Source organism: Macaca fascicularis, chromosome 2, assembly GCF_037993035.2.
Source record: "Macaca fascicularis isolate 582-1 chromosome 2, T2T-MFA8v1.1".
In the NCBI taxonomy this organism is placed as follows: Eukaryota; Metazoa; Chordata; class Mammalia; order Primates; family Cercopithecidae; genus Macaca; species Macaca fascicularis.
The window spans coordinates 44,838,306-44,861,215 of record NC_088376.1 but is presented as its reverse complement, the minus strand read 5'-3'; the positions used below and the strand labels follow the sequence as shown (position 1 = coordinate 44,861,215).

Here is a 22,910-nt window from a genome sequence, read left to right as displayed (position 1 = left end):
GGTTGCAGTGATCTGAGATACTGCCACTGCACTCCAGCCTGGGCGACAAAGTGAGACTTGGTCTAAAAAAAAAAAGAAAAAAAAAGTCAAATAATACCGAGGTGGACAGATACCACCTAGAATTTACTTTTTTCTTAGCAAACACCAAACTTGGATAGATTTCTCAACTTTCAGATAATTGGCAGAAATTTTTTAAGGTATCATGGGGTTTATTAAGAAATTATTCAAAACACGACCAGGCGTGATGGCTCACACCTGTAATCCCAGCACTTTGGGAGGCTGAGGCGGGCAGATCATGAGGTCAAGAGATCGAGACCAGCCTGGCTAACATGGTGAAACCCTATCTCTACTAAAATTACAAAAATTAGCTGGGCATGGTGGTGCACGCCTGTAGTCCCAGCTACTTGGGAGGCTGAGGCAGGAGAATCACTTGAACCTGGGAGGCAGAGGTTGCAGTGAGCCGAGATTGCACAACTACACTCCAGACTGGTCACAGAGCATGACTCTGTCTCAAAAAAAAAAAAAAAAAAAAAGCCCTTTTGCTGCTGCGGCCGCAGCCATGAGTATGCTCAGGGTTCAGAAGAGGCTGGCCTCTTCTGTCCTTCGCTGTGGCAGGGAGAAGGTCTGGTTGGACCCCAGTGAGACTAATGAAATCGCCAATGCCAACTCCCGTCAGCAGATCTGGAAGCTGATCAAAGATGGGCTGATCATCGCAAGCCTGTTGACAGTCCATTCCCGGGCTTAATGCCTGAAGAATACCTTGGCCCGCCGGAAGGCAGGCACATGCGCATAGTAAGTGGAAGGGTACAGCCAATGTACATTGAACGTACAAGCGCAGAATGCCAGAGAAGGTCGCATGGATTCTGCGCCGGCTGCTTAGAAGATACTGTGAGTCTAAGAAGATTGATCGCCGTATGTATCACAGCCTGTACCTGAAGGTGAAGGGAAATGTGTTCAAAAACAAGCGGATTCTCATGGAGCACATCCACAAGCTGAAAGCGGACAAGGCCCGCAAGAACCTCCTGGTTGACCAGGCTGAGGCCCGCAGGTCTAAGGCCAAGGAAGCAGGCAAGTGCCGTGAAGAGCGCTTGCAGGCCAAAAAGGAGGAGATCAAGACTTTGTCCAAGGAGGAAGAGACCAAGAAATAAAAGCTCCCCCTTTGTCTGTACATACTGGCCTCCGTGATTACATAGACCAGCCATTTAAATAAAACAAGCCTTTATCTGCTTGCAAAAATAAATTAGCTGAGCATGGTGGAAAGTGCTTGTAATCCCCGATACTTGGGAGGCTGAGGCAGGAGGATCCCTTCAACCCAGGAGGGGGAAGTTGCAGTGAGCCAGGATCGCACCACTGCACTCCAGCCTGGGCGATAGAGTGAGACTCAGTCTCAATAAATAAATAAATAAATAAATAACAAAAATAAGCATCGCCGGGCGTGGTGGCTCACGCCTGTAATCCCAGCACTTTGGGACGCCATGGCGGTTGGATCACCGGAGGTCGGGAGTTCGAGACCAGCCTTACCAACAAGGAGAAACCCCGTCTGTACTAAAAATACAAAAAAATTAGCCAGGCATGTTGGCCCATGCTTGTAATCCCAGCTACCTGGGAGGCTGAGGCAGGAGAATTACTTGAACCCGGGAGGTGGAGGTTGCAGTGAGCGATCGAGCCATTGCACTCCAGCCTGGGCAACAAAAGCGAAACTCAGTCTAAAAAAATAAATAAGCATCTAGGCAAGAAGTAAAAAGAGACTGCTACAAAAAGCTATACATAAAATTCGCCACAGATTTTCTGCTGCACTAATAAATGGTAGGAGAAAAAAAAAAAACCACTGGTGAGGCGCAGTGACTCACGCCTGTAATCCCAGCACTTTGGGAGGCCGAGGCAGGCGGATCTCGAGGTCAAGAGATCGAGACCATCCTGACCAACATGGTGAAACCCTGTCTCTACTAAAAGTACAAAAATTACCTGGGCGTGGTGGTAAGTGCCAGAGGAGCTGGCAGTCCCAGCTTCTCAGGAGGCTGTGGCAGGAGAATCGCTTGAACCCGGGAGGTGGAGGTTGCGGTGAGCCAAGATCATGCCACTATACTCCAGCCCCCTGGCAACAGCGAGACTTCGTCTAAAAAAAAACACTATTTACAGTGTTATTAGGAAAAAGAAAATGTCTTACTAGCAAAAGACAAATAATAAGAGATAGTGTTGAGCAGTGAACATAACAGAGTAACAAATATAAGACCACTTTTTAGTAATTAGAATAAAAATGAATACATTAACATGTAAGTTTAAAAGATAAACTCATGAATTGTCAAAAACCATATCTAAGACTCACATTACCTGATTTTTGAGGCCTACGATAAAGCTGCAATAATCAAGATAATGTGTTATTGGCAAAAGAATGGACACATATATCAGTAGAACAGAATAAACAGCCCAAAAATAGACTCACCCAAATATAGTCACCTGATCTCTGAAAAAGGAGCAAAGACAGTTTAATGGAGGAAAGGGTTTTTTCCAGCATATGATGCTGGAACAATCGAAGTCCATATGCAAAAAAATGAACCTAGGCATAGACCTTATACTTTTCACAAAAAATTAACTCAAAATGGATCATAGACCTAAATGTAAAATATAAAACTATTAAACTTCTGGAAGAAAAATAGAAGAAAATCTATGTAACCTTGGGTTTGGCAATGACTTTTTAGATACAACACCAAAAGCATGATTCATGAAAGAGAAAACTGATGTTGGTGTTCGTTAAAATTAAAACTTCTTGTATTAGTCCATTTTCATACTGCTATGAAGAAATACCTGACGCTGGATAATTTATAAAGGAAAGAGGTTTAATGGACTTACAGTTCCACATGGCTGGGGAGGCCTCACAATCATGGCAGAAGGCAAAGGAAGAGCAAAGGCACGTCTTACATGATGGCAGGCAAGAGAGTGTGTGCAGAGGAACTGCCTTTTATAAAACCATCAGATCTTGTAAGACTTATTCACTGTCATGGGAACAGCATGGGAAAAACCCGCCCTCATAATTCATTATCTCCCACCGGGTCCTTCCCATGACACATGGGGATTAAGGGAACCACAGTTCAAGATGAGATTTTGGTGGGGCCACAGCCAAACAATATAACTTCTACTCTGAGAAAGAAAGATACTGTTAAGAGAATGAAAAGACAGGCCATGGGCTGGAAGAAAGTACTTTCAAGATACATTTCTGTTAAAGGACTTTGTGATGTTAGTCAATTGCAAAGTTTTGAAGCAGTGCACAAGTCAGCCCTCACGACATCAGTTGCAAGTTCAGAGGTTTCCAGAACTACGTTTAGGATTGATAATTCACTAGGAGAACTGAAAGAACTCATTGCAAGCTGTTATACTCACAGTTACGGTTTATTACAGCTGAAGGAGACAGATTAAAATTTGTCAAAAGAAAAGGCACATAGGACGGAGTCCAGGAAAGTATCAAATACAGTTAGAAACCCCACAATACATTTTTAGTGGTTGCTTTAGAGTCTTGATTATCTTTTCTTTTTTTGTTTAAAGGTCTTGCTCTGTCATCCAGGCTGCGGTGTAGTGTTATGATCATGGCTCACCGTAGCCTCAAACTTGTGGGCTCAAGTGATTTTCCTCTCTTAGCCTCCCAAGTAGCTGAGGCTACAAGTGTGAGCTAACATACCCAGCTAATTTATTTTTTATTAAAAAAATTTTTAGCCGAGCGTGGTGGCTCACACCTGTAATCCCAACATTTTGGGAGGCCAAGTTGGACGGATCAACTAAGGTCAGGAGTTCAAGACCAGCCTGACCAACATGGAGAAACCCTGTCTCTACTAAAAATGCAAAATTAGCCGGGTGTGATGGTGGTGCCTGCCTGTAATCCCAGCTACTCAGGAGGGTGAGGCAGAAGAATCTCTTGAACCTGGTATGCAAAGGTTGCGGTGAGCTGCGATTGTGCCATTGCACTCCAGCCTGGGCAACAAGAGCAAGACTCCGTCTCAAAAAAAAATTTTTTTTTGTAGAGATAGGGTTTTGCTGTGTTATTCAGGGTGGTCTCAAACTCCTGGCCTCAGGCAGTTCTTCTGCCTAAGCTTCCCAAAGTGCTGGGATTATAGGCATAAGCCACTGAGCCTACCATAGAATATTAGTATCTTTTGAAGTGATTAAAAAGAGAAAAGATTTTCTTCCAGTCTAATGATGAGAAAAATGAAAGAACAGTTATTTTAAAGCCCCTCACTGATACTTCCAACATCTAGGTCATAAATGAGTCTGGTTCTGTTGATAGCTTTATCTCTTGGTAAAGTGCATGCCTGTGTGTGTGTATGTGTGTTTTATTTTGTGTATGTCTTGTAATTTTTAGTTTAATGGCAAACATCATGTATACAAAAACAGTAGAGACTGAGGTAGATGGTATTTATGTCTGGATATAAGCATACCTCTCCCATCAGGCCAATTGCCTATGACATTGAGTCAACCTAGTCTGGAGTTGAGGTGGATTTGGATTTTGATGTTGGTATCATTATGTTCAGTGTACTTGGGCTGCTGTTACCTTGTACTTGGAGCCTGGGGTACCAGATAGTTTTTCTTCAGTGTTCCTGTTCCACTGTTGGCTTTCCTCGGTCCCATCATGCCTCTATCACAGAGGGGGAGTCTCTGTTCATATCCTTGCCCCTTCACTAGTGGTTGACTGATGCTGCTTGTTACGCAGTGCTAGGCTTATGGTGGTGTCATAGGTGGTTTTCTATTGTCCTGGGTCAGCCTTAGCTTTAGGCAGTCCCTGTTCATTTGAACCTCAGGGGTGGTATTTTAATCTGCCCTTTCCTGAGCAGTAGAAACCTCTGCTTGGCATCAGAATCCTGGGCCAGTGAGGATTCTCTGCTTCTTGCCCAGAAACAAGATGTTTGCTTCTACCTCTTCCCCAGCAGCAGCAGGGTATGTGAGAGGTGGGAGGATTACTTGAACTCAGGAGGTCGAAGCTGCAGTGAGCCATGATAGTGCCACCACACTCCAGGCTGGGTGACAGAGCAAGACCCTGTCTCAAAACAACAACAACCCAAAAACCTGTCAGGGTCATCAGGAACAAAGCATAGCCAATAGCCAAGAAACTGTCACATAACAGAGAAGACTAAGGAAACCTGATGACTAAATGTAATACAAATAAAAAAATAAATATTGACACTATAAGAAAAAATAGGGCAGCAGAATGGGTAATTCACAGGAGAAGAAATGCAAATGGCTAATAAAAATATGAGTATGAATTCAACTTCACTAGTAATTAAACTGCAAATGTAAATGACAAAAGCTGATTTTTGCCAGTCACATTAGCAAAGGGTTGTTTTTGTTAATACTGGCATTTGGCAAGATTGTAGAGAATATGGGAACTCAGAATGATACAACCTCTCTAGAGGATAATTTGCACAGTACCATATCAAAAGGCTTAAAATTGTACAAATTATTTGACTTAGCCATGTCTCTGCTGTTGATTTATCCTAATAAAGTAAAGGAAGATCTGTGGGAAGATTTAGTCAAAGGGTGCCTATCATAGCATTGTTAATAATAATGAAAAATTGGAAGCAGCATGATAATTAACAGTATATTGTGATATTCTTGTATGGTGGTATTCTGTAGATATTAAAAGTTAAACAATTTGTTAAGTTCAAAAAATTTAACATGTATGGTGTGATCCTCTTTTCCGTAAAAAAAAAAAATGTAGTATAGAAAGACTCAATACGTGTACACAGAACATTAATTGTAATTTTTGGATGATTGAATTCTAGATTATTTTTGTTTCTTCCTATGTGCTTTTCTATATTTTGCAGTTTTTTTCTGACATGAGCATGTGCAGTATTTTGGACATCATATAAAAAGCTATTTAAAAACAAAATATTTTTCCTCTATCAGTTAGCAAAGATTCTTAAAATTATTACCTTTGTTGGCAAAGGTATGAGAAATTGGTATCTTTATTTTATATCCACTTCTTATTCTGTCTATTTATTGTTATCTTCTTATCTACAGTATTTCTACTTATTCTTTTTTGTTTTTGAGACGGAGTCTCGCTCTGTCGCCCAGGCTGGAGTGCAGTGGTGCAAGCTTGGCTCACTGCAAGCTCTGCCTCCCGGGTTCACGCCATTCTCCTGTCTCAGCCTCCCAAGTAGCTGGGACTACAGGCGCCTGCCACTGCACTTGGCTAATTTTTTGTATTTTTAGTAGAGATGGGATTTCACCGTGTTAGCCAGGATGGTCTCAATCTCCTGACCTCATGATCTGCCTGCCTCGGCCTCCCAAAGTGCTGGGATTACAGGCGTGAGCCACTGCACCTGGCCCTTTTACTTCTTCTTTGTGTCTACTTGTGTTGGGGACGAAAATCAGCAAAAGCACTCTTGGGAAGCAAATTGGTAATAAATATCAAACCCCTTAAGATAATTTATATTCTTCCACTCAGTAGAAAGGCTTTTGGGGGATTTGTCATTAGAAAAGAATCAGAGATGTGGGTGGAGACATGTTTATTGCATGATGATGTATAACTGCAAAATATGAAGACTGTAAATATCCATTTAAAAGGGAAATAAAGCATGACACAACTGTATAATGGAATATTATGCATTCATGATAATATTCACAGAATATTTATTGATGTCTGATAATCTTGCTCCTTAATCTTTTGCTCAGAATGGCATCCATGATTCTGTTTCTTTCCCCCATGTTTTTTACTGTAGTCCTAGATAAGAAAATAAGAACTGAATTCCCTCTTTTATTTTGTATAAACAACCACAACTAGTAAATTACTTTTCCCCCTGCAAAACCATTTCCTTATGTGTATTTGTCTTCCTCAGTTTCAGTTTATTTGCTTTACTTTAATTATGGATATTATGTGAACCTTTGCACAGTTCTGTTTTTCTGCCTGATCTTCTCCCTGCTTTTACCATGGCTGAGACCTCTTCACCTTCTAAGTTGCAACTTAAATAGTACTCAGAGAGGTCTTCTTGGACCACCTTATCTATAATAAAAGAGCATAAAATGTATTAATAATATCCCTTTCCATCTTTGTAATGCCCACTAGTTTTTTTCATTGCCGTTAACACAGTTGATGATGTTTTTGTATTTATTTGCTTGTTTATAATGTGTCCTCCATTAGACTGTAACTTCCTGAGGCTAGGAATTATATCTTCACAAGTATATTTTTAGGTCCTCTCCTAATGTCTGGCACATGTAAACAGTCAGCAAATATGTGTAGATTGAATGAACAAACTAAATTTTGCAGTTTTGATGGTAGCTTATTGAGAATTTATCATGTAACTTAGTTAAAAGTTTTTATACAAAAGTTATTCTTAAAACACATATTTATTTTAGCTATATTGGTTTGATATTTAATGTATTTTGTGTAGGAATATAGAGGAAGAAGTTAGGTTACACTCGAGGCCATAGAGAGTCTTATAATGAGTTGAAACTACCATTGGATGCTGAGGAGTGTGTAGAATTTGAAGAGACAAAAAAGAGGGGAAAAGACATTTTGAACAAGACTGCCCCATGAGTTTTTTAAGACAGGACAGCAGGAATATCTTTAGCATGTTTGGGAAAACATTACAGAGAATTGTAGGTGACTATTGGAGCTAGTTGCTGGTAATTATAAACGGAATGTTACTAGTTACAAAATTTCATCTAGGTGTAATCATAAAGAGCCTGGAAAGAAAGCCAAGGTAGTTGGAATATCTTTTGTATTCAGGGGAGTTCTTTTAACAGATGGGAAGCTACTGAAGGTATTTGATCAAGTGAAGGTCGCTTTTCATTTATTTATTTGTTTAATAGCTATTTATTGAGTGCATGTTGTCTACTACGTGGTCTTCTAGATGAGGAGGGTACAGAGATGGAATAGGAGGGCTGGAGAGCCAAAAACTGGCTGTGGAGGAACTCACAGACTACAGGAAGTGAGAGACATGCAAATTACAAAGGGCTGTGATAAATGTTATAATAAATGCACATCATCAATACTGTGGGAACTCAAAATAGGACCAGGTCTATTCAGGTAATTGTGAATATCTTAACCAAGGAGGTGACATTTTCTATGGGTTTTGGAGGATAAGCACTAATTTACCAGATGAAGAAAATTCTGACCTTAGCAGTAAGGTCATAGACCGTTCAGGGAATGGTAAATAAGTCATGCAGCTGGAATCATGGAAGATGAGCCTAGAAAAACAGTTATCCTAAAACAGTTATCCATTAAAGACCTTGTATTATCTATTTAATAAGGAACCATCAAAAGTTTTTATATAGAGGACTGAAGTGATCTTTATTTTTTTCCCATCCAGAATAGTTTATTTGGCACAAATGGGCTAGTATATGCCGTGGAGAACAATATTAGGCTTTAGTAAGCTTTTTGATTAAAATCTCATTGAATTCATATCTGTAATTAATACCAATAGTAACCAAGTATATGGACTTTGAGAAGTCAAGAACTTGATTAGTATATTAGTCCATTTTCACACTGCTGATAAATACATTCCCTAGACCTGGCAATTTACAAAAGAAAGAGGTTTAATTGGACTTACAGTTCCATGTGGCTGAAGCCTCACAATTATGCAGGAAGGCAAGGAGTAACAAGTCATGTCTTATGTGTATGGCAGCAGGCAAAGAGAGGAGTGCTTGTGCAGGAAAACTCCCCCTTACAGTAACCAGCAGATCTCGTGAGACTTACTATCACAAGAACAGCACCGGAAAGACCTGCCCCCATGATTCAATTACCTCCCACCAGGTCCCTCCCACAAGACATGGGAATTCAAGATGAGATTTGAGTGGGGACACACCCAAACCATATCAATTAGAATCTCAGTGTTACCACTTGCTAGCATTTATGCAAGTTATTTGATGTTAGTAAGCCTCCATTTTCTCATCTCTCTCAGTGAGGCTTATGAGTGATTTGTGGGCTCTTTTGACCAAGGAAATGTAATGAGGTTGCTGTTAGATGGGGGAGAGAGTCAAATGAGACTCTTCATTAGACATACTATTGTCTCAGTGTACTCTGAGTACTGAGTGAAGATAGACCTTGAGACAGCCATAAAAAGATAGAAATTTAATCCATAAAGGCAATTAGTTCAAAGTAGGTTTTTGTATGGCATACTTAAAGATTTGGAGACAGGAACTAATGAAAGTTTTTAAACAGCAATCCATATGTTCCACTTTTCCCAGACAGCTTCTAATTATTTATAGTGTGCCCCTTTCACTCCTAATGGTGATTCAGTCAGTCACCTTCTGAAACAGCAGTACAGCAAAAGAGATGGCTGTGGTTGAGCCATTTAGAATACAAGTAATAAGAAAAAAATAAAGGAACCACTTCACAAGTGTCAGGGTGGAAACAGAGAAGGAATAGTCTTTATAAAAGCCAAGAGAAGGCTGGGCATGGTGGCTCATGCCTGTAATCCCAGCACTTTGGGAGGCCGAGGTGGGCTGATCACAAGGTCAGGGGATCGAGACCATCATGGTTAACACGGCGAAACCCCGTCACTAATAAAGGTACAAAAATTAGCCAGGCATGGTCGTGGGTGCCTGTAGTCCCAGCAGCTGCTCGGGAGGCTGATACAGGAGAATGGTGTGAACCTGGGAGGCGGAGCTTGCAGTGAGCCGAGATCACACCACTGCACTCCAGCCTGGGTGACAGAGCGAGACTCCGTCTCAAAAAAAAAAAAAATCCAAGAGAAGACAGTTGTAATAGTATTAAGAAGATGGGATTTGTAAGATCAGCAAGGCCAGAATACAGCAAGCCTGTGGAGCATAAGCACACATTATTAGATTTTTCAAGGCAGAGCTCATTTAGAGCTACTTTAGACAACACAGTTCATTTGAGCAGTTGGATGGAAGCCAAATTGGGTTTTTGTTTTTTTGTTTTATTTTTTGAGGATAAGGACTATGCCTTGTTTGTTTTTGTATCTCTAGTGCCTAACACAGTGGTTATGTCAGAGGTACTTGGTGCATTTTTGAAGATTTAATAATTAATTAATAGTTGGTACAAAAGCTGAGATAGTGGCTATAGATACCACACTAAAAAATTTTGGTGGTTAAAGAGAGATGGGAAGTAGGATGTTTTTAGTTTGGTTAGCAGTTAGAAGGGAACAATCTCTGCATTTGAAATGTTAGGATGAACTCAGTGGAAAGAGAAATATTAAAGTTTCTGAAGAAGGAAGTAAGTTTGAAAGCTAAAGCCCTTGCTGCCTACAAAAGACCCTTTTGCAAAGTGGACCCTCCTGGTTCAGTTATCTCACCCTTTGGGATTCTGTGAGCCTGTTGAGCCAACTAATTCCTTTCACGTTAAACTAGTTTGAGTTCGATTTCCGTCCCTTATAACTAAACAAATACTTGAATTTGGATGAAGTATTCTGACTCTAATGCTCATGCTTTCTCCACTATACCATATTTCTTCTCTAAGGCTAAAGGTATTATCTCCAAAATTTTGTCCCTTCCTAACTTGTGAGGTCTTTAGTGAACTATTTCTGTCCTCTCTAGAATCTTTGCTTTCTTTCTCTCCTATAGGTCCCTCTCCACATAGCTTGTGTAGGCCTCCCTTATCTTTGTGAAGCCTTCAACTTAATTCTGTGGGCCCCACTAATCTGTGATAAAGCATGCATAGGGGTTTTGGTAGAAGATAAGGTTAACACAGGTAAATTGGGGCTGGGGCTATATTGAGAAAAATTTGGATTACTAATTTAAGTGGTTTGCCGTTGATTTCTAGATCAGAGATGTTTAATAGAACTTTCTTCAGTGATGGAAATGTTCTGTATCTACAGTGTTCAATACAGTAGCTGTTAGCCACATGCAGCTCCATAGAGCACTTGACATGTGGCTAGCATGACTGATAAATCAAATTTTAAATTTAATTTTATTTATCTATTTTTATAAGACAGTGTCTCGCTCAGTCACCCAGGCTGGAGTGCAGCGGTGTTATCTTGACTCACTGCAACCTCCGCCTCCTGGGTTCAAGTGATTCTTCTGCCTCAGCCTCCCAAGTAGCTGGGACTACAGGGGCCATGCCCAGCTAATTTTTTAAATTTTAGTAGAGGTGGGGTTTCACCATGTTGGCCAGGCCAGTCTTGAACTTCTGACCTCAGGTGATCTACCCGCTTCAGCCTCCCAAAGTGCTGGGATTACAAGCATGAGCCACCATGCCTGGCCGATTTTATTTAATTTTAATCACTTTAAATTTAAATGGCCACATGTGGCTAAGGCTACCATTTTGGATGGTATAGCTGTAGACATCAGAAGTTATATTTCTCATTTTGTTTTGTTTTTAAACTAGGAGAATGATATATGTTAGAAAAAAAAATTGGAAACAATGTGGGCATTTGGGTTGTGAGGATGAGGGAAGAAGAAAATCACTTTCTGTTCTTGATATTAATGCCTTTAACAAGGGTGAGGAACCTAGGAGGATGAGTGGGTTTTGGGAAGGTAGACAGGAAGTTCAATACTGCAGAGGCTGAGTTGAGATTATGGGATATATAAACAGAGATGTCCAATAGGCATCTAAATAAGAATTTACAGCAGAACAGAAAAAGCCAGGGCTGGGAGTATAAATTTCTGTAGTCATCTATGTAGAGGTGATAAAGCTATGGAAAATAGGTAACATCCTCTAGAGTGGGAGTGTAGATCTTGAAGAAAAGAGCATCGAGCACAGAACTCAGAAAAATGTGCATATTGAAAAAGTAGAGCTAAGCATGGTGGCTCACACCTGTAATCCCAGCACTGTGGAGGGAGGCAGGAGGATCACTTGAGCCCAGGAGTTCAGCCTGGGCAACATAGCGAAACCCTGTCTCTACAAAAAATACAAAATTAGCCAGGCATGGTGGTGCACACCTGTGGTCCCAGCTACTTGGGAGGCTGAAGTGGGAGGGATCACCTGAGCCCAGGAGATTGAGGCTATAGTGAGCTGTGCTCACACCACAGCACATCACCTCCAGCCTGGGTGACAGAACAAAACGCTCTCTCTCTGAAAAAAAAAAAAAAAAGAGAGAAAGAAAAGAAAAAGTGGAAAGAGGAAGAGCAGCAGGCAAACATGAAATATGAAATATTTACTATGCAATGTTTTTAAGAAATTGACACCTAACCATGCAAGTGACAGCAGAAAGTTTTTACTTTAGGTGTAGTGCTTGTCAGGAAGATTCGATATTTTACTTGAAAATATAAATATAGATGTAACATAGCTAATTTCTACTACTTCATTATACAGATCTGATAGATAGTTTTTATTTGGCCAATGCCTGCTAGATATACCTATCATTACACTATCACAGTGTCATTTCTGCCTATAGAATCATACATGTGTCTGTTAAATGGGCTTAATATTTGGGCAGATTGCCAATAAATGTCGCAAACTCCAAATAAATCAGTTTATAAACCTAGGAGAATGTCTAGCTACCTTTGGTGTCTTCCAGATAATCAATAGTTGTAATTAATGATGCTTAAATGGATTTTCTATATAAGTTTAAGGAGAAATTGTTTGACACGACCTATATAATCTGCATTTTTATCATCTGAGTGGGAAGTCTTATTACGTTCCCCACACTGTGTCATACACTTGCAGAAGAACATAAAAGGTAGTGATTATGCTACCTGCCGAGAAAGGCATCAGAACAGATTGAAGGGTGTAGTATGAGTAAATAATTTGAGACCAGAGAAAAGGCTCTAGAAAGGAAGGCAAGCATGGAGAGGGAAACTTGGAGGGATAGGTTGAAGTTCCCATCTGTGGAGTAGACAGTAGGTAATAGGTTGCCTAGCTCAGTGCCTGATACATAATAGGTGCTCAGTATTTATTGAAGGAAGGAATGGGAAAAGGAGAATTCATCCTGCAAGAATAGTAGCATCCTACTTTGGTCCCACCTTATTTTATTTGTCACTTGACCTCAGTTATCACATCTTTCTGACCTTGGATTGCTGTTAGGTTTATTGTTAAAACATACACTAGATACTTTATATTTTAACTTGTAATTTTTGTCTAGCTCTGGACGATGGGAGGGCAGGGGGATGCTCTTCTATTTGGAGATATGGGAAATATACTTGAGTACTTGAATGTTTAATTTCCTTTTGTTTTAAGACTATAACAGAGTAAATGTGACCATATCTAGCCCCTGAATATTCTGGTCTTGGGTGATGTAGGTGAGCACTTCCAGCTGATCTGACAAGTTAGAGGTGTACACTTACTTTCTCTGTAAGAAGCATCATCTGGTAAGATGATCAAGAATGGTGTAAAGCAGGATGGGGAGTTTAAAATTGTTTCCAAATGTGGAAATATAAATGAATATAAACATGTAAGATTTTAATACACCAAACTGATCAGATTCTGTGTAATTTCCAAGTTTCTTTTTCTTTCAAAACTTCTCTGAAATCTGACTGTCCACAAAAACTTAGTTTATAGAATTTTATCTAATTTATTTACTCAGATATTGCACTGACCTCACATCCTATAGTGAAAACAGATTTTATTATAAAATCTGGAAAGATAGAGGGCCATATAGGTTGTATTTTCAGTTTTGTTTATACTAATGTGTGTTTACAACCCAATTTAATTTACACCCTGTATTGTATTATTGTTGTCATATCTCTGTATGTGTGTAAGTATAATATGTGTTGGCAAAGGAAAATTTTGAGTCAGAAAAAGCTCTCTGATCTATTTGATTCAGTATATATTTGAGTATCTAACAGACGCTGTTTTAGACACTGGTGATACAACACTGAACAGAGCACCAAATACTTTGCGGCATCTCCTAGAGCTGTTGTCAAGACATACTTTCCAAGGGGAATATTTCAGAATAGGTGATAACTAATCAACGAAGGAAAAGTACCTTAGTCATCTAGGAGAGTTATACTTAGAGTGAACTGAAATAAACTAAGCTCACTAAAGACAGGGATTTTTTGTTTGGCTTTTGTCTGTTGCATTCACTACTGTATCTCCAGGGCCCAAAATAGTGCTCGGCTCATAGTAAGTATTCAGCAAATATATGTTGTTGATTGAAGTGTTTGTTTTGAATTTGTGTAATCAAAGACATGTACCTTGGTAAATCATCTTTACATCTTGCTAGTTGAAAATTTTATCTCAGTTGCTTTGTTTTTAATGTTACCTTGCTTTTTGTTTCTACTTGTGCCATACATCAGGATGCTGGAAAAGCTTATTAATATTGACAGTCATATGGTTATCTGATATAGAAAAGAATAGATTTGGAAAGGAACTTAAGAGGTCATCTTTTGTTCAGCTTCCTGCCTAGGAAAACTAAGTAAGATGATTAGGTATGTATATTTAATTAGTCATTTAAAAAAAAACCAGGACAACATAATTGGGTTCCTTCTTGAGAAAATGGAGAAAGGTACTTAACCCTAGCTATAAAGGGACTAACCTGGAAATTTTAGAACTTCTGTGTGGGAAAGTGGAAAAAAAAAAAAAAAAAAAGCACAACTAAGCTGCTCTTTGTTGATATCAGAAATGGGCCTGTCATTCATTTTGGCATTGAAGCATAGCCTCCTATCTCAGGGGGCAGGACTGGGACATTTTTTTTCCTCCCACAAGAGCTGGACAGTAAGTTCAGAAAGCCCCAACCAGTGTTTCAAGAGTTTCTCCTCCTTTTTCCCCCCTCAAACTCGTGGTGCTTTTGCTCTGCTTTCAAGATGCATTAAGTCTCCTGCTTTGTGACTGCTCAGGAGCCAGCAGATACTCTGATATGTATAATTCAAATTATGCAGGTTTCACGAGTAAGTTTAATCTTATTTTTTAAGTTAGTTAAAATGCAAGTGATATTTAGAAAAATGTTAACTTGTAGTTATTTCACCGCTTTTACTTTAAGCATTTTTATCACTTCTCAGCCTTTTGGCTAAAATCAAGTGTGTACTTTAAGCATTTTTTAAAAATAAAAATATTCTTTTAATTTAATAAGAAAGGAGGGTTCTACATAGAAAAGCCACTTCATCTAAGACCTGCACTTTCAATTTCTTTTGAGATGTCTTTGTTGTAGACAGTATTCATATGTCTTTTGAAAGCCAGTTAACTAAACAGTTTTCTTGAGCATCTTTTTAGTTTTACTGAAAAGTATTTTAAATTGAGCTTTTCTGAGCTCGATTGCTTACGTCTGACACAGTCTCAAGTTTCCACTGAATGGTAACAAAGACTGTAGAGTGTTGTTGGTACTGCAGTGAGAGGCATGCTTCCTTAGACCAGGTAAGAGAGATCAGTTTGTTTCTTACTGCTGGGTGGGTTTTTACAGCGCTTATTTTATATTCTTTAAACAGCAGCAATATTAAATTGGTAAATAGCCAGGAGCACGCTGATTTCAAGATGTCCTTGCTTGTTGCAGACAGAAAAACTACAGGGTTATGTATGGGGGTTGGGGCAGGCGGGGGCGGGGGGGAGGGGAAGAGTTAGTTTATTACTCAGTTACTTATATAAATTAATTAAAATGTGAAAATAATTCTGGAGCTCAGTTTTCTTAATTCAGGAACTAAAGCAGCAGTTGAGGAAATCAGTAATTTTAAAGGTCCTTCATGACTATTACTTGTGAAAGCAATTCAAAGGATAGTTTTTACTTTCATTTTTTTCCCCCAGTAGTTAATAAAATAAGCTTTGCCTTTAACTAAACATTTTTTCCACTTATGAAAACTTTTAAATTGCCAACAGCAAAATATACTTCCCAAGGATCCTTGGAAATCAACCTGACACTTGAAAAATATTTCAGCTTTTATAGCTGTTTCATTCCTTTTTTTCCCTAGTACATTTTTCTTAAAAGTATTTGTGCTTTGAAAATGTCAGCTGTATTCTAATGAAGCTTAGGCATTGTTTGCTCATAAAGGGGCCGGTGCATTCCACTGCTTTATGGTTTATTATGAGGCACAGTGTGAGAGTGTGGGTGGCACCATTTGGTGTCTGCCTCTTGGGGTAGTGACTGCCATTATGTTAGCCTTGGACTGGCAAAGAAAATATAGCATACAAGATGCTATCTGAATCTAGATACTGAAGAAAATCTTACCCCTAAACAATTCTTAATCAGCCCGGAATATGTGACAACTTGATTGAATTGATCAGTTCGATTATACCCTTGAAGTTTGCGTTTTAGTTACAACATATATTCTGTTAGACGCATGTCTTATTTTTTGATGTATAATAGCATTTAGTCATTCTTTGAAGTTCAGTAAGAAAGTGAATGTTTCTAAACTATGATGTTTTTAATAGATACAGTAAAATTTTAAATAATGCATTTACTTAAAGTTTTAAGGAACGTAGTGTGGGTGGGGAGCAGGAGTGGGAGAGGGAGAGGGAGAGAGGAGGTCAGGCAGAGAGCCTTTCTTCTTTCAGTTAGGAAAGCCCTGGTGAAGAAAAAAAGCAACAGATGTTTCTTCTGTTACAATTGAGGTTGTTTCATTCAAAACTCAAAGTGGTTGGAATGGGGAGAGGAGGTCATAAATCTGACTTAATCAGTGAATAAATAAAATTTAGTCATTTAAAATTTATTATTTTATATTCAGGAATTGAAAGTCATAGAGTAACAAAATGAATAACATACCCTTTAAAGAGGCATTTTAAAAAAACTTTAAATATTGCCTGTATAATTAATGAAAATGTGAGAAAATTAATTTTAGTGAATTTCACTTAAGGAAAAATTCATAATTAAATCATTAGACTTTTTTTTTAAGCCTAAGCCATCTAAAATATAGAGGAAACAGTTGCAAAAGTTTATCACTAGACAATAGGTACAAAATCTCAAAATGAAAATAAAATGTGAAACATCAGTTACATATGTTGATAGATCATTTCATCTTCTGTGAGAAGCATGAAGCTTATTCCTAAGACCTTTGAATAAGAAATATGGGAGTAATATTTTGGGTTTAATTGAAATGATATGTTGCAGTTTGCCTCAAAAAAGAAAGATAATAAGCTTGGATTGGTTGCTAATCGAAAGAGGAGAATGTTTATCTGCTGGAAACAGTAGGAATGAAGAGTGTGGAAGCATTGTGCGTATAATGAAAGCAGTCAAAATTTTGAAAAACAGTTTTTGAATTTTTGGAATTCATAATGAGGAAGGTGAAAACCTTTCCTTTTACGAGTAACACAAAGAAGTCCCATGCTGTTGTATAATGTGCATTTATACACATTACAACTTTATTCATTTCTTAAGTTTGCGCTTGAAAAATCAGTGCTGAACACCAGCTGTTTCACATATGAGGCACTTATTGAATATTTGCCATACCCTACACTGGAAAATTAATAATTTACAGTAGCCAATAAATTTTTTGAGCTATAGTTTAAAATTTGCATACGGATTAATTATTGTACGGTTTTCTAAATAATTGGCCTAAGGAGAGAGAAGACTGGAAAATATATCAACATTCAAAGAGATTATTAAAAATTCCTCTTGCTCTTAGCTAAGATCTGTGGACTTATCTGAAGGTTTTTTTTTTATTTTTTTGAGACGGAGAGTGCAGTGGCGCCATCTCCGCTCACTGCAAGCTCCGCCTCCCGTGTTCACGCCATTCTCCTGCCTCAGCCTCCCGAGTAGCAGGGGCTAAGGGACTACAGGCGTCCGCCATCTTGCCCGGCTAATTTTTTGTATTTTCAGTTGAGACGGGGTTTCATCATGTTAGCCAGGATGGTCTCCATCTCCTGACCTCGTGATCCGCCCGCCTCGGCCTCCCAAAGTGCTGGGATTACAGGCGTGAGCTACCGCGCCCGGCCAGAAGATTTTCTTTTCTTCAAATAATGATAACCACATTTACAGATTTTTAAGTTTGTTCTTTTCTTTTTTTGAAACGGAGTTTTGCTCTTGTTGCCCAGGCTGGAGTACAGTGGTGCGATCTCGGCTCACTGCAACCTCTGCCTCCCGGGTTCAAGCGATTCTCCTTCCTCGGCCTCCCGAGTAGCTGGGATTACAGGCATGCACCACCACGCCCGGCCTTTTAAGTTTATTGAATCATTATTTCAATTAAGATTCAGATTCTAAAATTTCTCTGTGTACATTTCGCTTAAGGAATAGCAACATGTAGTGGTTGAGTTTTTTCTCTCTAAAATAAGTAAAACAATTTACATGGACTTTAAAATGGATTTACAAACTATAGATTTGCCTAAATAACTTTTTTTTTTTACAATTCTGATCAAAGAATAGAAATTTTGATGAAATAGACAGCCTTAAAAAAAAGTTAGTCACTCCACATGTTAATACGTAACTGTGATAGCATCATAGATTGTGATTATAAAAAATGTGTGTCACTTACAATTATAAATGTAGACATGACAATAAGTTACTTAACAAGGAAAACAATATCAACAGCAGCAACAAGGAAATAGTTTGGACTCCTAGCCCTTCAAATTGAGAAATGAAGAACAAAATCAATTGAATGATTTTAAGATGAATTCCCACTGCCTCTGTATGTGTAAATTATCTTGGAATTATTGAATGTGTGTTCAAATTATGGTTGAGAAGAGCACATTCGTTTTAGCATATATAGAGTATAGAACATAGAGAGTATAATTTTCTATTGTATTGTAGACTTATACTCTATATATGAGAAACCAAATCATTCAAGTTTGTTACCTGGAAATTGGTGGGGAGTGTCTGAAGGAAAAAACAAACAAAAACTTTTCTAATTCATCTGCCATCTAGAGGTAATTCCTTATTTGTCTTTAATAAAGACTTCCACTCATAATCAATTTAAAGTTGTCTTTTTTTTTTTTTTTTTTTTTAAGACAGAGTCTCGCTGTTGTCACCAGGGCTGGAGTGCAGTGGTGCAATCTCAGCTCGCTGCAACCTCTGCTTCCCGGGTTCGAGCAATTCTCCTGCCTCAGCCTCCCGAGTAACTGAGATTACAGGGCCCGCTACCATGCCTGGCTAATTTTTGTATTTTTAGTAGAGACTTGGTTTCACCATGTTGGCCAGGCTGGTCTCGAACTCCTGACATCAGGTGATCCGCCTGCATGTGCCTCCCAAAGTGCTGGGATTACAGGCATGAGCAATCGCACCCGGCCTTAAATTAAATCTTTAAAATATATACTGAAAGACTTCAGCAGTGAAGTACCTGTGGTTCTTGCTTTTTGTATGAACTCTTTAGCACAAAACTGAGGTCTTAGAGGAACCTGAGCCTTACCTGTTTATTGTAACCCGATTCAGAATACCCAGAGAATCAATGATTTAGCCTTTTTTTTCTGCCTTACACATACATGTGCAACTAGAAGTAACAGCCACTTTGAAATTTCTCATCTCTGGAGTGGAGTAAGAGGGGAGATGTGCCTGATGCCTATATTTCTCTGAAGAGAAAACGTTTTACATTGTTTAGGAGCAGGTAGAACAGTATGAGTACGGTGCTTTGAGTGTATTATGAATTAACTACGTTTTGTGAACTGATCCAGGAACCTGTCGTGTAATTATATTGTTTCTTTCTACCAAGTTTCAAGAAACCAATTTTCAAATGAATGTTTACATGATAACTCTAAAGCTGGAGGCTATTAACCAGGGACTTTGGTTTTCCACTTTGCTCACCGGTGGTGAAAATTTGGCAACTCTTGGCAATTTCTCTGACAGAAAAATGAACAGACCACTAAGTGAGCATTTTCTATGTGCCAGGTAGACACAGTAGAACTTATTTATAAAAGTTTTGAAAAATCTTTTAATGGGCTGGGCATGGTGGCACATGCCTGTAATCCCAGCACTTGGAGAGGCCGAGGTAGGTAGATCACTTTAACTCAGGAGTTCAAGACCAGCCTGGGCACATGACAAAATCCTGTCTCTACAAAAAATACAAAAATTAACTGGGCATGGTGGCACACACCTGTGGTCCCAGCTACTCGGGAGGATGAGATGGGAGGAAACCTTGAGCCCAGGTCAAGGCTGCAGTGAGTGGAGATCATGCCACTGCACTCCAGCCTAGGCAACAGAGTGAGACCTTGTCTCAAAAAAAATTTAAAAATCTTTAATGGATAAATTTTTAATACAAAGAGATTTTGTTGTCATTGATGTCTAACTTTTAAGATTTCTTAGGCCGGGCGCGGTGGCTCAAGCCTGTAATCCCAGCACTTTGGGAGGCCGAGACAGGCGGATCACGAGGTCAGGAGATCAAGACCATCCTGGCGAACGCGATGAAATCCCGTCTCTACTAAAAAAAATACAAAAAACTAGCCGGGCGAGGTGGCGGGCGCCTGTAGTCCCAGCTACTCTGGAGGCTGAGGCAGGAGAATGGCGTGAATCCGGGAGGCGGAGCTTGCAGTGAGCCGAGATCACTGCGCTCCAGCCTGGGCGACAGAGCCAAAAAAAAAAAAAAGATTTCTTGCATTTCATAATGTGATTTAAATGTAACTTCAGTAATAGCCCTGAAGTAGAATATATTGTTGAAATTATAATATCAATAAGTTACTGCAGTTTTGAATGAGCTACTTAGTGCATGGTATTATAAAACAACGATCCCCTTTTTTATTTGCTAAGGAGAAGAACTGCTTTGGAACTCTTAATTCATGGGTGGTGCTTGGGCCCTTTGAATTTGTATCCTAAAGTTTTACATTTATTTTAAGAAACCCCCAGCCGGGCGTGGTGGTTCACGCCTGTAATCCCAGCACTTTGGGAAGCTGAGGCAGGTGGATCACTTGAGGTCAGGAGTTCGAGACCAGCCTGAACAACATGGCGAAACCTCATCTCTACCAAAAATACAAAAAAAAAAAAAAAAAAAAAAAAAGCCAAGTGTGGCGGCACATGCCCGTAATCCCAGCTACTCAGGAGGCTGAGGCAGGAGAATCGCTTGAACCCGGGAGGCGGAGGTTGCAGTGAGCTGAGATCACACCACTGCACTTCAGCCTAGGTGACAGAGCAAGACTCCATCTATAATAAATAAAAAAACTTATTTTAAAAACCCAACCTTTTTTTCTGTCTTTTTTTGGGGGGGAGGGGGAGGGCGGGGATGGAATCTCGCTTTGTCGCCAGACTAGAGTGCAGTGGTGCGATCTTGGCTCATTGCAACCTTCACCTCCCAGGTTCAAGCGATTCTCCCGCCTCAGCCTCCCAAGTAGCTGGGACTACAGGCGCATGCTACCATGCCCGGCTGATTTTTGTATTTTTACTAGAGACGGGGTTTCACCATGTTGGCCAGGCTAATCTCAAACTCCTGACCTCATAATCCGCCTGCCTTGGCCTCCCAAAGTGCTGGGATTACAGGCGTGAGCCACCCATGCCCGGCCCAGGAACCCAGCTTTTTAATTAAAAGTCTGTCTGCAGTCATGGTCACCTCTTATAAATATTAGAAAAATTCTCACTTAACTGTAAATTTAAAAGGATTTATCTGTTACCCCTGTCTGGCTACCCTCTCAGAGGGACTGTGAGCTTCTTCATGAGAATAATTTCCACTTAAGTACTCTTGGATATTTGAGTACTCATAAATTCTGATCCTTGTGGTTGCACTCAGCTGCCTTGATCAACTCGAGCCATTCAGTGGCTGTTGGTATGAGATAAGATGTGCTGCTTTCTGCGCTTTCTCTTTTACTAGGCCTGTAAACAATGTCTGTGCCATCTGGTGGGTGTATTGGCTGTCGTGATGGCGCTAACAGTAGTGATTGAAAATGGGCTAAACAGTGATAAAATATAACACTTAAGAACAAGAAACGGAAGAAATAAGGGTCACTCAGACCCCTCTCTTTTTAAAATGAGAATAGAGATAAGTTCAGTGTACTAGAGTCCACTTGCATTTCATTATTTCCTTAATTTGAACAAAGAGTCTTACCAGACCATAAGAGTCATCTGAGGCACTTGTTAAAAATACAAATTCTCCACCTAGTTTTTGAATCTTTATGTGTCCCGTGGAGCTCAGGAGTGAATCTTGTGATCACTCATATTTGGGAAGAACTGCCGGGAAGGATTGGGAGGATCAAGTTGTTTGAGGACATATGGTAGACTTCTTCAATTATTAATCAGAAGATACATTTCAAAACTAGGAAATTTTAGTTGAGCAGGTGGAAGAAAATGAGAAATTGAACAATTGAAAAGTTTCCTTGACTGAAAATGCTAACAGAAAAAAGATTTCAAAAGTACATGTTTTAACTAAAGATAAAGAAACCAATGAAAAACCAGCAGTATTGGCCGGGCGCGGTGGCTCACGGCTGTAATCCCAGCACTTTGGGAGGCCGAGGCGGGCGGATCACGAGGTCAGGGGATCGAGACCATCCTGACTAACACGGTGAAACCCCGTCTCTACTAAAAATGCAAAAAATTAGCCGGGCGTGGCAGCGGGCGCCTGTAGTCCCAGCCACTCAGGAGGCTGAGGCAGGAGAATGGCGTAAACCCGGGAGGCGGAGCTTGCAGTGAGCCGAGATCGCGCCACTGCACTCTAGCCTGGGCGACTGAGCAGGACTCTGTCCCCAAAAAAAAAGAAAAACCAGCAGTATCAAACCTATAGATGAGACAAATGTTTTTGGGTAAACACTTAAAAAATTATTGAAGGAGAAGAGCCCTGCAAGTGACCCTAATGATTTCTAAGATCTTTTAGGTTTGATGAACTAAATGAAACCAATATACCAGATACCAGAGCTTGAATTGAGGAGTTTGCTTAAGCAATGAAGAGAGAGTGTTTAAATCTTGACATGTGGTAAGATGGAAAAAAAAATTTTTTTTTCTCCTTTTAAATTTAAGAATTTAGGGCTTTTATGGTTCTAGATATAAGAAAAGGAAGGAGCTAACTGTTTGGGTGAGGTGGAAGGGACAAGATGGAGGAAGGTGAACAAGATGGAGCAGTCCCTGTTGTTTCCGGGTTCTTCTTCACAGATTTTCCCGCGCCCGGGAAAAGAACCAAATCAACTGAGCATGCGCAGAGTGACGTCAAGCCGGGGACAGCGAAATTCAAGAAGCCACTCCTACACACACGCCCCAAACTCCTCCCCCTCCAGCTCCCAGGCATGAAAGTCCGCTGCCGGTGAGCGCGGGGGTGAC

The 22,910-nt window shown here is 39.8% G+C and overlaps 1 protein-coding gene and 1 pseudogene across 50 annotated transcripts in view; both read left to right on the top strand.

Moving 5' to 3' along the window:
• Positions 1–22,910, top strand: part of TFDP2 (transcription factor Dp-2) — a 195,937-nt gene that overhangs the window by 104,609 nt on the left and 68,418 nt on the right. For 6 of the 50 annotated variants that reach the window (XM_065540053.2, XM_074031209.1, XM_005545983.5 and 3 more), the window contains exon 1: positions 15,131–15,178. The exons of 40 other annotated variants lie outside the window; for them this stretch is intronic. Coding sequence is in view for 2 of the 10 variants with exons in the window: in XM_015445169.4 (XP_015300655.2) it covers positions 14,685–14,715 (31 nt within the window). In the remaining 8 variants the exon portion in view is untranslated. Of the gene's footprint in view, positions 1–14,567; positions 14,716–15,130; positions 15,179–22,910 lie in introns of those variants that run through there. 4 more of the 50 variants (XM_074031206.1, XM_074031202.1, XM_015445169.4 and 1 more) reach the window with 1 other exon arrangement.
• On the top strand, positions 536–1,286 carry LOC102134650 (large ribosomal subunit protein eL19-like; annotated as a pseudogene).